Below are 15,317 nucleotides of genomic sequence, written 5' to 3' on the forward strand. Positions count from 1 at the left end.
AGGAGGTCAAAGGGTCAAAACTGGGCCTTACCTGCATTTCATCTGGCAATGACAAACCAAAATCATACACCATGTGCAATCCACCATGACCGCAAACAAGATCAGCGTGAATATTCATTTTGTATCATCTTTGGTGAGAACTATAGATCACGGGGCCATTACGACATGCTTTACAGCTGAACTGTATGTAATACACTTATTAGGACAGTGATCTGGATTTGATCAAATGAATCATCTTCTTATCAGCTGGATGCTTCGGAAATGAACTGAACTAAACACCTGTCATGGTGTTGCCTCCTTTGTAAGGCAGGTTGGCCACAGCGTCCAGCAGGCTGGCGCGGGTCGGGTGGGCGTTCAAGTGCCACTCAGTCTTGGGGTCTCCACTGTACTGAGCCAGACCTGTCACAAAGAGAAAGGATGACCAACGTTAATCTGCAGTCCTCTGCATCTACGGTTTAGTATTTCGCAGAAGCTTTTGGCCAAAGCGCAACACTAAACTTCAGCAGAGCCTCCACCACTACCCACGATGGCACTGGTCATGAATAGCATCATTTCCAGCTTAAAGCTGGCAGCCTAAAGAGGTCAAAACTATCTACATCACACAAACGTATATCGTGGGATTAGAGGTTTGAGGAGAAGCTATCGCTTAGTCAGAAGATACATGTCAAACCACTCACCAATCTGGACCCTTTCTGGGCTAATGTCAAAGACACCAACCATGCGAGCAATGAAAGCTCGGATGGTTTTGAAGTTCAGGCGACCGATACTCCATGAGCCATCCACCAGCAGCACCATGTCTGCCTTAGCCGAAGTCTTACACTCAGCCCCTGTGAAGATGAGGTACGCCGTTATCACAGAGACCCCTCTCAAATCAAACCGAGAGAATGACCTTAACAATAAGCATAACAAAAACATATGCGGAAAAGGTGGATATGGAGAGAAAGAGATAGAGGGAGAGACTGAGAGGAAGGAGAGTGCCTGGGAGAAGAAATGGACACACATTCTTATTCTGCCACAAAACAAAAGTGCATTTGATAAAAAAAAAAACACAAACACAAAAACAAGGCAACATTTCAACATCAAAAATATTCCCATTGGAATCACAGTAAACATAGTAGCAGTTCATGGGTTATCTACGTGGTCACAAGAACATTTTCAGATTAACATCTTCAGATCATAACATCTTCTTGCTTATTCTTCCATCCTTCCAGTTATATCCAAGGGTGGGTTTTTCTGTTTTGTTTCTGGCACCTGGCCTTGGTGTAGAGCTGGAGCTGTCATGGACAGTGTCCCACAGAGAGACAAAAGGAACTCTCCTGGAGGGTGATCTACGACGACCTGTTCCTTTAGGAGAGTTATAGCGCATTCCTGGTCTGAGCAACGTTTGCTGCTCTAGACACCTGTACAGCTGAAGGGGATTTCTTCAAAAAGAGGAAAAGAATACAAGAATACAAATGCACACATTTTTGCACAGTATGCTGCCAGAGCCTATGTTCTGCAATTAAAACTGAAAACAGGTTACAGTGAAATTCAAGTTTCTCCGTTCAAAAATAATGAAACATGTGTCATGTGTTGTGCATCTTGAGTAAAATTTGTCTGAAAACCTCCTCAGCTGTCTACATACTGTATATTCATTTTCTTGTTATGCATTCTCATACCTTTGCAAGTACACTAAGAAAAGTCAAAACCTTCCCCTAATGTGCCACTAAATCAAACGGCATTTCTGCATATTCCTGTGGACCCCCAATACATAGCAAACTATTTCAGACTGTCTTCCTTGACCTTCCTTGACCTTCTAAAAGACGAAGCTAGGTGAAGGCACCCCTCTAAACCCCAGCTGTTCATTACCAGCCAATAACTTTCCACTGAACACAGAAACTCCTTCCCTTAGCCTGCCTCATTCAGAGGCGCTCCTCGTCTGAACGATTCCCCCTGTGCAATGCTTGACTGACTGGGCATGGCAGCTTCCCCCTGTGCTATGCTTGAGTGACTGGGCATGGCACTTCAGACAGGAGACTGGAAGGGGACAGCCCAGTCAGGTCAGCTGCATGTCCAGGGTCAGGGGCAGCATCTCCAGAGTCTCAGGAAAAACATAACATTTTCCTAGCCTCACGCTGCTATGTGGCTGTGCAGAGCACAATCACTCTCTGGAGCCCACTCTGGGTCTCTCGCACTCTCTTGCTGTCTCTCTCTCTCTCTCTCTCTCTCTCGCGTTCTAGCCGTCTCTCTACCTGACTCTCATTTGCACTCTCTCCCTCTCACCCTCCTTTTTTTCTCTCTCTCTTTCTCTCTCTCTCTCTCTCTCACGCGTTCTAGCCGTCTCTCTACCTGACTCTCATTTGCACTCTCTCCCTCTCACCCTCCTTTTTTCTCTCTCTCTCTCTTTCTCTCTCTGCTGTCTGTCCCTTTTTGGCACTCTCTCTCTCTCACTCTTTCTCTCTCTCTCTTTTTCTCCCGGCATCTCAAGGCCATAAAACATTTTTAAGTGCTAGCAAAGAAATGTTTCCATTGCCCCTTCTTTGCCACGAGGAAATATGGATGAGGGGGTTGTGCCTCTGAGGATACACAGAAACAGAACCATATTAATATACGTGGACGGAGAAAATGCAACAGCAGCCGCCCGCCCGCTGCACTTATTTGTTTGTGGCTTCACCGACATGCCTGGCCTTGCTTTATTAGGCTAAGAATGCAGTGTGGCTAATCCAATTCTGGCAAGCAGGAGACAAAGACGGACCAAAGCTATTCCACAGTATTAGCGTGTGTAAATTATACGAATAGCATTCTGAAGGGGACTTCAGATCTTCAGTCAGACGTCAGTGAATAAAGCCAACTTCATGATGCTCATGATGAGTATTTAATTGACATTCTTAGTCCTTGCTCGGGTATGGTCTGTATTGTATCTACAGGCTGCTTTGATTACTGTGCAATAGTTTGACAGTGCAGCCATTCTGCAGACATGGTGGTTGTGGTGGTGGCTACCATGGGAGCTGTGGTAATAATTATGGCTGCATCAGTGGCTTACATCCTCTGTAATTAGGACTATGGATGACTATACTGTCTCTGGGCAGATACTGAATGGTGTTGGTGCACCAGGCTTTACCAGAGGGTCCAAAGGAAGGGGGGTCGGGTGCATCGGAGAGGGTAGTCTTCTCCTCCCCAGCGAGAGGCATGCTCTGCCCTCCGTCAAACATTCCAAAAACTGCTACTGAGTATTTGGTTCCAGCTCTGAGGGAAAGTAGAAATGAACCCAGTTACCCCTAGATCCTCGCAGTGGGGGAGCAGAGCTATGCCCTTTGAATACTGTTCCTTGTCACCAAATCTTGGTAATCACTAATAAACTCTGACTTATAATAACAGCAATAACAATATTGTTAAACAGGTAAAAACAACATGACTCACTGCATTTCATACACATTCATGCTTGCAATGGAAAGAAAGTGACAGTGTACCCATTTATTCCAACTAGACAAACACTAACGGTTATACCAATTGAGGGACAGCTTTTACTAAGTTCAGAAATTACCTGAGTTCCTCTAAAACGACCGTGTTGTCATAGGGACCAACAAGCAGCTCCCCGAAGGCCACATCATTGTCGCTGGGGTGGAAAGTGACCTTGTAGCCCTTCACGTGCCCTGGAGCTGGGTCCCAGGTCACACGGAAACTGGTCTTAGAGGGCTCGGAGGTCTGAAGGTTTCTGGGGGGTTTATAGGGTGAAACTGCAGGAATGGGAAAAGAAAAAGAAATCTCAGCACATTTTAATTTGGAGACAATAGCAGTTCAACCACAACCTTGCAGCAGCAAGCCTGGAAATCCAGACCCCTAACAATATATTTTTTTCTTTCCCTGCTACGTGGATGGAAGCAGAATGAAATCCATCATCTCACTACATACCGCTGATTATTAGTTCAAAACATATGTAACATTAAATTGAATCCATTAGTTACGCACATGTGCGGGTACTCCCAGCACAAGATGTCCTCATGGGCTTCATCAAACAAAAATCCCCCACACCACCCTCACAAACCCGCCATGCTCTCCAGTGCAGCACAGTCAGCATCCCATTGGGGGGGTTGAATTTATAGACCAACGTACGTGTCGTTCCTACTCCTTGCCTTGCTTTGCCTTCTCCGCGCTTGTACATGGGGTGCACGGTGATGTCGTAGGTGGTCATGGGCAGGAGCCTCCTCATGATGGTGGTGGTGGTGTTGCTGGGCACTTTGAGCACCACGTCTCGGCCGCCGGCCTGAGGCGAGTACGACAGCCGGTAGTGGAGCACTTTGCCGGGCGCCGGCAGCCACGTCACCCTCATGGTGCGCTCCGTCTCGTCCGACACCGTCAGCTTCTTGGCCGCAGCGGAGGCTGATGTCAATGAGGGACAGAAGGGAGGGGAGGGAGAGGCAGGAGAGAGGTCAGACTGACAAACAGTCCAATTGGCCAGACCTTATCGCCCCCAAAACAACATTTTTTCAAAAATACGACAGGCTGACGGGCCTGACAGATAGGACTGACGTCCTGGTGCCGAGCTGGTTTATGGCTGTGCTGTAACTATTTGACAGATGGTGAAATATACCTCTCCCTGGTCATTTGTGGTTCATTTTTTGGCGTCTTGTTCTTGAATCCATGTTCTATGCTCAAAATTTGAAAAAAAAAAAGTGAAACCATGTGAAACGTTCACCAATGTTCCAACCATTTTTTCAAGATTATAAGAACTTTTTTTACGGGAGGAAATCTACCTTCATCCAACTTTTCATTGTGTTGATAGACAAGTATGAACCTGTCTGCATCTCTCTAAAGCATGTGTGGAAGACCCTCAGAATTAGTGAGAGTTTACAGGGGGGTCTCCTTAGGCAAGCTTAAATGTACATTCAGTGTCATATCAAAAAGCAACCTATTGATAACCTTTGGTACCATTCTTCACTCAACAAGAGCTCAATCCTTTTGATTTCTAAATAGCGTTTAATCTCTGTGCCTTGTACCCAAAAGCAGATAGCAGACCAAAGAAACGCCTCTTCGGTCAACATTCAAACCCTCCCCTCCCTGATGATGTGAAGCTATCTGTCAGTATAAAAACTGCTGACAGCATCTCAATTTTTCATTCCCATGCACCCACAGACTTATCTTTCCATTTAAAAAAAAAAAAATGGTTAGTCATTTAGCAGATGCTTTTATTGAATAAGATCCAAAAAATGATTCTGCGTTTTCATTTCTGTGAAAGTGTTTGTGGTAGACACTCAGGTCTGTGTCACCACTTGAGTTATGGGCAGACTGTAAGTGTGAACTACAGACCTGGACCTAAATGAACGTAAAGTCGATTAACTTTAGAACTTGTCAGATTGGGTTAGCGGGGCGTGATCAGCACCGCACTGGTTACCATCCAGCAGTTTCATTGGAGGCTGAGTGTCCAATCGCTCTCAAGACAGAAGAATGCTTCCGAGGCACATTAATGAAAGACTCCGCCAGACAAGCTGGTAAAAATATTACTGCCATATAAAGTCTGGCTCGTGCTCTGAGAGGGATGCTGAGGTATGCTTTTGTGTTTACATCCGGTGTTGCCGCACTTTGATGAAAATGCAACGTTAGAATTTTATATTTGACATCTGGCTCGGTGGGTTTTTTCCCATGCAGGAAAAGAACCAGAAGGCCCCCACAGTTATTTTGCCATTTAAGCGGAGGATGTTTGAATAAAATGGCGACCAATCCGGGAAACCGTGACAATTATAATGCCATGACAATGAAAGTGAAGCTATGCATGGTGTCTGGTTGCCTACAATGGAAATTAAAACTGCTGCGGGTATGCTGTAGAATCTCTGTAGAATTTATCTACATTCTAATCAACACATGGCCTTCTCAAGAAGATACTTTTGAAAGTATTTTCCAACCCCAAAGACGTTACTTATCTATATTTCTGTGTAAGAGGGTGGTAAACTTGGCTACAGGGTAGCAATCTAAGTTTCTACGTTTTGACAACACAGTTTCTATGAACAGACTGTAAACTTACCATCAGTAGTCTCTTCTCCAGTCAGTGGCTGGGACTCCTTCCGGCTGTAGGCAGCGAACACGGACACCTGATAGAGCGTCTCTGGGGTCAGGCCGTCTAAGATGGTTGAAGTTTCGTCGCCGCGTACCGTCTTCTCCCCTGACTCCTGGGTGTACAAGGACTTCCAGCGGATGCGGTAGGACCTCACGTTCCCGGGGGCCGCCGTCCACGACGCTACAAAGCTAGATTCGGTGACGTCACTCGTGACCAGGCCCCTAGGGGAACCCATCTCTGGGAGAGAGAAAAAAGCAACAAAACAACATGAATGTGGTGAGATGAGACTTTGAGGGACACTGTACTAGCCTGTATGTAAGACCTGATCACACAGATTGTCTTCTATTCTTAGAAGATTGAGATAGCAGTTTCAATAGACTCACTGTGCAAAAGGTTCTTGGAATTGTATCCCATATATATCATCATTTCTGGACATATTTTAGAATGGCTTGACTATGAACTCTGAGGGTTATCAATGAATACCTCGTGCACCAGGTCTCAATACAGAGGTGCAGCACAAGTGCTTAATGGGGCGAGACCCTCCTTCTCTTCTGGAGTTTTTGATATATGGTGGTGGAAAGTCATTTTTCTCCATTACTGCTCGATCCGCTGTCACTGGTGCAGGTGTGAGGCATGAAAAGGCCTTAATAAAAGGTCTAAACCCACTGAGGGGACACCATGGCTTCACACCTGGTGAGGGTCATAAAGACTACAAAGAAAAGATAAGATATATGCATTGGCACCCCAAAGCACTGCAGTCACCATAAAAAGTCAGCCAGTTTGAAGGTCACCAGGCAACTTTAAGTGCCTGGAATGAGGGTCTCTCTTTGATCAATGATGTATTTTATTCCAGATGCGGTATATTCACTTTTTTTTTTGTTGAAGGAACTGACTTGAATTACGGCAGGCTGAACAGGAGACTCCTTCTAAAGTTCACTTGAGATCTGAGCCATCTGCTCAGCACACACGCGCACGCAAACACACAGAAAGTGACGAGGGTGTCCGTGCCACTCATGTTGTGCGCCTTTCCCTTGGTCCTAGCCGTGGGAGCAGACAAGGGGAACGCTGCACTCCACTACAGATTTGTTTCTCAAAAACAAGGCCAACTCAGATTACCTCTCACACACGCCAAATGTTTGTCACCAGTGAACGTAGCATATGGACGTTTTACTCTGCGCAGCGAACGTGTGCGCCCTCTGAGTCTGTGATGGGTCATCATGACAATGGCTGGAGCACAACATCTCAACTGTGACGTCTGCAGCTCAGTGTCTCGATGGCAGTGGGAATTGACAGAAAACTGCAGCATTGTCTGGTGTATTGTCACACCCTGCCAGAGAATCCCCACAATTTCGAAGACTCACAACAGTGAGTCAGCTTGTCACAAAGCTCGATGTGTCTGCTCCTGGGCTCAACGAGGGTTGTTGCCAAGTGCGCTTGTGGGACTTCTGCATTATGTTTAAGCACTGGTGGGTAATGCTAGCCTCTCGGTAACACCGTTGTCCCTTGTTTATGGATGTCATTTTTTTCTCCAGTCACAGTTGATCAGTGGCTGATTGTCTCTATGACTTCAGCATGTGTGAGATGATGGCTTTATGATCAAAACAGGGAGGCTTGGCGAGAGCACCAAAGACTTCTCAAGGATAGACTGCTTTTGAAAAATCCATTATCTTCTGTTACTTACTGGGGATCAAACTGAGACACACAAAAAGTATCTGATAAATATGAGGGACTGGCTTTCCATCCATTCAACATGAAAACACATGTTCATTTATGCAATAAATACAGGGACATTTAGTTCAGAGGGGGGAAAATAATTTTCGTTGTCTTACTAGGAATTGAAGGGAGACAGAGACTACCTTTAAAGCATGTGTTTAATTTTATAGATCAGCAAGTAAGCTGTGGCTGATTTCAGAGCAAGTCTTTCCAACTGCCAAGCCAAAAATAATCTATCAAAGACAATATTCCTTTAAGGCGATCCATTCCAGTCCTGGCTTAATTCTCATTTCCTTAATTTTACTGCACATGTGGAATGTCCACATACTCTGTCTTTCTTTCTATGAGAAACAGCAGCCACCTTTAGTTAAGATTTATTTCAATTCCAAATTCAATAATTTTAAAGAGCTCCCACTCTCAAAGCTGTGCGAGTATGAAAGACTGGCCATTTTGAAAGACATAAGAAATGCAGTGAAGGAGGTTAAAAGAGATCACTCGCACCATACACATGGACAGTCCACATACTTTGTCTGTCATTCTCTGATATCCTACGGGCATCATTAGTGAAGGTTTTGCTGCCTTCCATCTTTAATCACAGTCTCCTTTTCAAAGCTGTGCGAGTATGGACTTTTAAAGAGGGGGCGGACAAAGAAGGAAGGGGGAGAGAGAGAGAGAGAAAAAGAGAGAGGGAGGGAGGACACGAGAGAAGGAAAGTGAGGGGAGGGGAAAAGAAGACCAGCAGTCTGCTCTCGCATGGAATCTGGCAAAAATGATCCCCTACCGGCAACCCGCAGCCCATTTTTTCCAAAGCCCTTCATGAGACAAAACTGAGCGAAACCACAGTAAAGTCTCTACCCTGCTCGGGGGTTTGACACATTCACAGTACCAAGAGTATCTCTCCCCCTCTCTCTTTTTTTTCTTTTCTTTTTATCTTTCTTTCTCTCTTTCTGTCTACTGCTATCTATCTATAAAATACATATCTATTACCTAGTCATTCTCTCTCTCTCATCTCCCCCCAAATTAGCTTGAAATGATGACAGGAACGAATCTCTGAGGCAAAAAGTGAACTGTGGCCGATTATGTCTAAGCCGAATATTGCTTCCAACTACAACCAAACAGTTTCCTCGAGCCATGAGTAGGAACAGTAACAAATCCCTCTGGTGCACAGCATCCTAACAAACATGCACACAGCCCTGCTGTTTGTTCTCCCTCTCTGGACAGCAGGATCTGATTTAGCGCTCAGCCTTTTCGACAGAGGGGCTTAGCCTTGAAAGGCTGAGCGAAGGCGCAAACTGCCCTCTCTGTCTCTCGGAGATGAAATTCCAGATCAGGAGGCAATCTGGAGGAGGATAAAAAATGGGGACGGATTTCGGAACAAACTATATGTTTGAAGTGAGAGCGGGGAGTCGGGGGGTGAGTCGGTGGCTGCAGGTGTTGAAAAAGCGTGCCGTCTCCCTCCTCCATGTTTGTTTTAATTCCATCCCCGGGGTCAGGATGGGGAGAGCGGCAGCGGCTTGAACGCATTACTCGCTCTGACAAATGCCAGATCGTGAGAGGGCCATCCCTCAAGAGGACTCTCAGGTGCTGCATCCACACCAGTCCCTGCAAACCACAGCCAGACCAAATCAGCCAGCCAGCCGCCCGGAAATCACAATATTAGTGGGTTTCCCGCCCAATCTTCTGTACTGGGCTGAGTTTTGGTTTCTAATTTCTTTTTGTTTATGCTGTTTTAACTCTTTTCTCCATTTGTCGCCTTTTTAATGGCATATGATGAAAATTAGGCTAACCACTTTGACAAACAACCAAAAAGTACCAAAATCTGAAAACCATTCTAAAGGCTTGTCAGTATTCCACTACTTTCACTAGTGAGGTCACAGTCCACTGCAAGGGCTGAGAAGCATCACGACTCCCAAGAGCAAATGTTCCTGCCATTGCCTCAGTTTCAGTAAAGTACATTATGTGGACAAAAAACATGACCCACGTCCCCAAGACACAAGGCAAGGCTTGGATATTAAAGCAGGAGGGAAAGACAAGACGCCTGTGGAAAGTGCAACAGCATGACAGCATGGACCCAACTAGAGAAAAGCCCTTAGCACTGGGAGTAAGATGCTCAAGGGTGGCTCATAGGCTCATAAGCTCATAGGCTCATAGGCCAAGGCAGAATCTAACTGTGTGAGCTGGAGAACATGACAGGCTGGGACTTGCTTGTGGAGGCCTGTAGAATGAGTCCACCTCAGGCCAGAGGCAAGTGAAAGCCTATTGTCCAAAATCTGGACAGGGCGGGAGAGAGGGGAGGGCTGAATACCATCAAGGATTCTCATGTTTATGCTTTTTTTTCCCCCATCATTTTTTAAAAAGAAGAAAGGGAACAGCAAGATAGCCTAAATACATTCATCATTTTGATCTGTGTATTTTCCAGGTCATTCTGGGGGAAAAGGAGGGAAATAGAGAAAGAAAGAGAAACTGAGTGGGGGAGAGAGAGAAGCAGAGCGAGTGTGTCTTTCCCAATGAAAAGCACACACTCCATGGTTGTGGACAGCGCCTTTAAATTCCAGGCAAGCCCTCACAAGGTAAATGGCACGGGGGAAAATGACTCATAACTACCCTCCACCTCCCCTTTCCCTCTCACTCCTTCCCTCCCTCCTACAGTATCCCTCCTTCCCCTTCCCTCCCTCACAGCCTAAGTACCCAACCAGGCCAAATTCCTGTCTCTCCCAAAGTTGAGGTTATGGGTAAAGCCTGCCCCTCAAATCCAGAAGCTACCTCATACCAGTAGTCTGAATAACTTCTGTTTCCCTCTCTAGAGTCCTTCAAGGGGAATGTTTCACTGCTTAACGAAAAGTGATAGGGACCCAAAAGCACTGTCATCAATTTCTGTCTCTATGTCTGCCCAAGATAAAATACACTAGTCAGCCCCAAACGTGGGCCCCATTTCAGATCAAACGATGATCAAACCAGGCCGCCGCAAGCCAACACCCGGAGCTTGGCAGTCTTCTCTTCCATCTCTGTGGGTGCACACGAAGGAGGCACACTCACACCGAGACAGATTATTTCATTAGGGGAAATACAGTAGCTGTTTAAAGCGTGGTGAGCTCCAAGGCAAGGCAGTTTGACCTCGTGCCAAAACCAGATCACCACCGCCGATCTCTGTCCTCAAGAGGGGCCCGATCAGCGAGACCTCAGCAGGGGGAACAGATGGCTGCTGCTGCCTCCCTCCACACTATTTATTATTCCTGTCTTAGTCAGTTGTTGGAGACTTTTTGGAAACTGCCCTGGGTCAAGCTGCGCTAAGATTGTGACAACACTGCAAATAAACCTCCTGAGAACTGTACAGTATTGCTGGCACACATGATAACATCTCCAAGGTCCTCCTAGGAAGAGTTGTGAGTAGAAAATAATATGATTTGGATCCATGTGGCATTTGCAGAGTTGCCAAGGTAAATCATAACATGCATTACTAACACATGTTCATACCCACGAATGGTTCCCGTCTTTAATGCTTGATGCATTTGACAACTTGTTCCAGGATGCTCTCATTTTGACCAATTTAAAATGATTATAGCTTGTTCCTATTGGTGGACAACATAAATAAACCATGATGTCCTAAAACAAAAAAAGATGGGGTACCTGAAGTATCTGTTCTTGACCCTTATTCTTCTCCTAACATGATTTTTCAACTCACTATGCTTAGAAAGCCCTGGCTCTGAAAGATCATCTAGATCACTCTTTTCTTGTCTCAAAATCTAAATCTGTCACTGAGAAATGGTGCAAGTTGAATTGGTGTACATATTTTGTTTTCTTTGTCCTAAGCCATTCCCCACAGGCACAGATACTGTCTCACTTATCATCTTCCACCAAAGTTGAAGAGGTAAAATGTCCTCCACAATTTATTAGCCTACAGTGACACAAGCCACAAGTCTCGTCCCATCCATGTGTACTTAAAGCAAATGCCAAAAAAATCCACGAATATCTCTTATTAAGAAGCATGCAAACAGATATTCATGAAGTTGAAAAAGATTGGTCAACCTGACTGTAAAATGACCTTAAACCTGTCCAAAAACCTCTTGCAGACAGCGATTGTTTCAACACTTTCAGGATTTTTGAAAGAGACATTTTCACAAAGCAGGCTGATCAAAACATAGATAAAGCATGAATGAGAATGAATGTATGGTTCACAACTATAGTGAGAACCTCCTTGTCAAGGGTGAGTTCCTCATCTAGAACATGCCGCCCCTTTTAATAGCAGTGGAAACGGCACAGCTGCATCATTTAAAACAGCCCCTTTAATGCAGCTGGAACGTCCGTGAACGCTAACTGCTCTGAGCAATGATAATGACTCTAAAGAATTTGGTTGCGTTAGTGAACAGACATAACGTTTGTTTATTTTCCATCACCACCCTCGACGCTGGCTCGGAGTCCGTAAACTAAAGAACTTCCTGGGCAAGCATTTCATCACCAACAGCCTCCCAGAGAGCTTGTTCAAAGCCTCCCTGTATGAAACTTCCCCCTCACGAAGTGGAATCTTTAATGTGCACTTCCCTCTACAGTGTAATAACATAGGGAGTGTACATGGAATTTTGTACACTCGGAATTTCCGTTTTTTTTTTCTCTTCGATTTTCAAATGAGAGGCCAATAGGGGGAATGAAATTATTACAAGGGGAAAATACACCACATTTTATATGTATAATTTGCCACGTTGTGGCTTTGCTGCATGACTCACCCTCTTTGGTGGTGCCATCGATCTGCATGGCTGGTCCAGGGCCGCTTCCATACTCCGCAGACACGCTGACACGATACGTGGTGGTGGGCAAGAGCTGCCGAAGGACGATGGTGGTCTCGGGGCCCGGGGTGGCCGTCTCCTGTGTTGGGTGGTCTCCTCTGACCGGAACATACGTGAGCCGGTACCTCACCACAGCCCCTGGCGCAGCCAACCAGGTCACTCTGAAACTGTCTGTGGTCTCCTCGGACACCCGCAGATTGCGTACTTTTCCTTGTTCTGTGGGGAAAAAAGTGGAAGATTTGTCACCTAACACTGCCACTGGTGATGGTGTTCCAGAACTCATAGCTTTAGCAAATTTAGCAAATTTAGCAAAATGATGAAGATTTCACCTCCATTATTTTATGTTTTGACCTGCGAAAACTCATGCCTGCTCCTCTATAGTTCAGAGTTTGTATGGCATTTGTTTGCTAGTATGGCTTTTGGATTTCTTTTAAAACAATAGAAATGAAAGCATTGCTCACCCTCTAGTGTGGTCTCAAATCCGGTCATTGGAAAGCTATCTCCCTTTTCGTACTGCGCGTAGACGTTGACCTCATACTTTGTGAGGGGTGTCAGGTGGAGCAAGGGAGTACTGAGGCTCTCCCCAGGCACGGAGACGGAGACATAGTCCCCATTGGTGTCAGCCTCAGGCCTGTACTGCAGCAGGTAGGACTGGACGTCGTTGGCATCAATCTCCCAGCTAGTTCTGAAGCTTCTGGAGGTCACCTCAGAGAAGGACAACGATCTGGGCGCGATCAAGCCTAGGGACAGAGAAATGGACGTCTGAATCACAGCTGGCCTTCAATCACAAGTGACCCTCACCTCGAGCCAAGTGGTTGAAAAATCCTCCCCAGTCTTTTCATGCTGTCATAAAACATTATTATATAAGAATTATATAATAGGTAATCAAACCTCCTGTTAGTTTCACAACACGCTGGCAGGACTGAATACCTTTCAGGCTTGTAATGGCGAGTGAGTAATTTTTGGCTTTGAAGAGAGCTCCTTTAGAGCAGGGATTTTTACATATGTGCAGCACATTGCCGCACACAAAAGTGCACACACATGAGGTGTTTTTTTTGTAAATGCACTCTCCGACATTTGTAATTGCGAGCATGTGGTCAATGAATTTTTGATTTGCTCTGCAAAAAAAAAAAAAATTTAAATCTTCCGATTCAAACCCCATTAAAACCAAACTCATTATACCCAGAACAGGCTTTTAAATGAGTCTGACGCACCAACACTTAAAGGCAAGTGGTGCATCCATTTCATTTCCAGGCTACTTTTCCGCTGCGCAAAGCGGAGCTGCGAAAGCTACTCTAGAGACCAATTATATAACTGGTACAAAAGATATTCATTTCTAACATGTGTTGAACCTGTCACAAAACAGGTTCACTTGGCAAGATCAATTTGTACAAACAAAATCTGACAGGTACAGCTCCTGATCCCACAACAAAAATTTCAGATTTGACAACACACAAGCCCACATAATCACTGTCAGGTCATTTCATAAAGGCCAAAAATACTCACTTCTCTTCTTGATGTTAAGAAGCTCTTGCTCAATTCGCAGACAAATGGATTGGGTTAGCTCATTGGAAATCCTCTGGAAAGCATCAAAGTCATCCACAGTGTAAACATGCGATTCGGTGGGAGGACTGGCGATAGCTTCCAATTCTGTGCGGACGGCGTCCTTCACACCGACAGCAAAGACCTCCACATCAGCGTGTCTCAGCTTACCAGCTGGATCTTTGAAAGCGTCCGATGATTTTCCATCTGTGATAAGGATCATGACGCGAGGAACATCGGCCCTTGCACCACGATTCTGAATGAAGATCTTCTCCCTAACATAGGTCATGGCGCGACCTGTGTTCGTTGAGCCACCGCGGTATGGAAAGGTCTGTACTGCCTTGAGGACCGCAGGTAGGTCGTTGTGAGTATTGAGGTAAAACTCAGTGTATGGGTCTCGGCTGTATTGGATCAAGCTCATCTGAACCTTGTTCGGTCCAATATCAAAGGTGTTGACCAGAATTTCCAGGAAGGATCTCACTTTGGCAAAGTTGGCCAGACCAATACTGTATGAACCATCGACTAAGAGGACAACATCTGCTTGTACATCCACTCCAAGGGAGCACTCTAGGGAAAAAGAAGGAGTAGATTAGTGCTTAGAGTTGGATTAGCAGTATGGTTTGATATGTCAAGATATACTTCCTGAAGTCTTTGTTTTGCAACAATACAGCAATGAAAAAAAAATTGAAAAATGTAGTTACCTCAGATTCATTTCTAGACCATGGGGCCAACATGCTTACAGCAATGGTTTATTTTACAGAGAAAAAACTAAATAACTCCAGATATCACTTCAAATACATAAACAAAGAGAAAATCTTAACAAAGAATCGTGCCTTTTAAAATGAGTGACTGGGAGGATATGTTCTCACTAAAAGACCAAATAGGATGAGATGTCTTACCCATGGACACTTTAAGAGGTTCCGTCTTCTCCATGGCCATGACTGCTTCGCTGGGGATCAGGCCTTGGAGGGCAAACAGGCTGATCTCATATTGTGTTTCTGGGGAGAGGTCGCGCACATTGACCGATGTCTGTGTGGGGCCCACATACAGCTCCTGTCTCTTGGCCCCTGCCATCATGGGGACCAGCTGCAGCTTGTAGCCTGTCACCTCACCGGGGGACGCGTCCCACTGGAGTCTCATGGACTTGGAGGTGACCTCAGTGACGTGCAATCCTGAGGCAGGTTCCACAACTACACAAAGGGGTGACCATACAACAAAAACATGCTTTCATTACCCTTTGATGTTGGTTT

At 45.4% G+C, this 15,317-nt stretch overlaps 1 protein-coding gene across 6 annotated transcripts in view; it reads right to left on the reverse strand.

Moving 5' to 3' along the window:
- col12a1b (collagen, type XII, alpha 1b) overlaps nucleotides 1-15,317 on the reverse strand; it is a 70,678-nt gene that overhangs the window by 45,305 nt on the left and 10,056 nt on the right. For all 6 annotated transcript variants that reach the window (XM_031581585.1, XM_031581584.1, XM_031581587.1 and 3 more), the window contains exons 9-18: nucleotides 14,967-15,257; nucleotides 14,032-14,634; nucleotides 12,987-13,265; nucleotides 12,466-12,741; nucleotides 5,999-6,268; nucleotides 4,093-4,359; nucleotides 3,524-3,716; nucleotides 3,101-3,225; nucleotides 678-827; nucleotides 280-399 (exon numbers count right to left, since the gene is read on the reverse strand). In XM_031581585.1, the coding sequence (XP_031437445.1) occupies nucleotides 280-399; nucleotides 678-827; nucleotides 3,101-3,225; nucleotides 3,524-3,716; nucleotides 4,093-4,359; nucleotides 5,999-6,268; nucleotides 12,466-12,741; nucleotides 12,987-13,265; nucleotides 14,032-14,634; nucleotides 14,967-15,257 (2,574 nt within the window). The remainder of the gene's footprint in view (nucleotides 1-279; nucleotides 400-677; nucleotides 828-3,100; nucleotides 3,226-3,523; nucleotides 3,717-4,092; nucleotides 4,360-5,998; nucleotides 6,269-12,465; nucleotides 12,742-12,986; nucleotides 13,266-14,031; nucleotides 14,635-14,966; nucleotides 15,258-15,317) is intronic.

Source organism: Clupea harengus, chromosome 15 (genome assembly GCF_900700415.2).
Source record: "Clupea harengus chromosome 15, Ch_v2.0.2, whole genome shotgun sequence".
NCBI lineage: Eukaryota > Metazoa > Chordata > Actinopteri > Clupeiformes > Clupeidae > Clupea > Clupea harengus.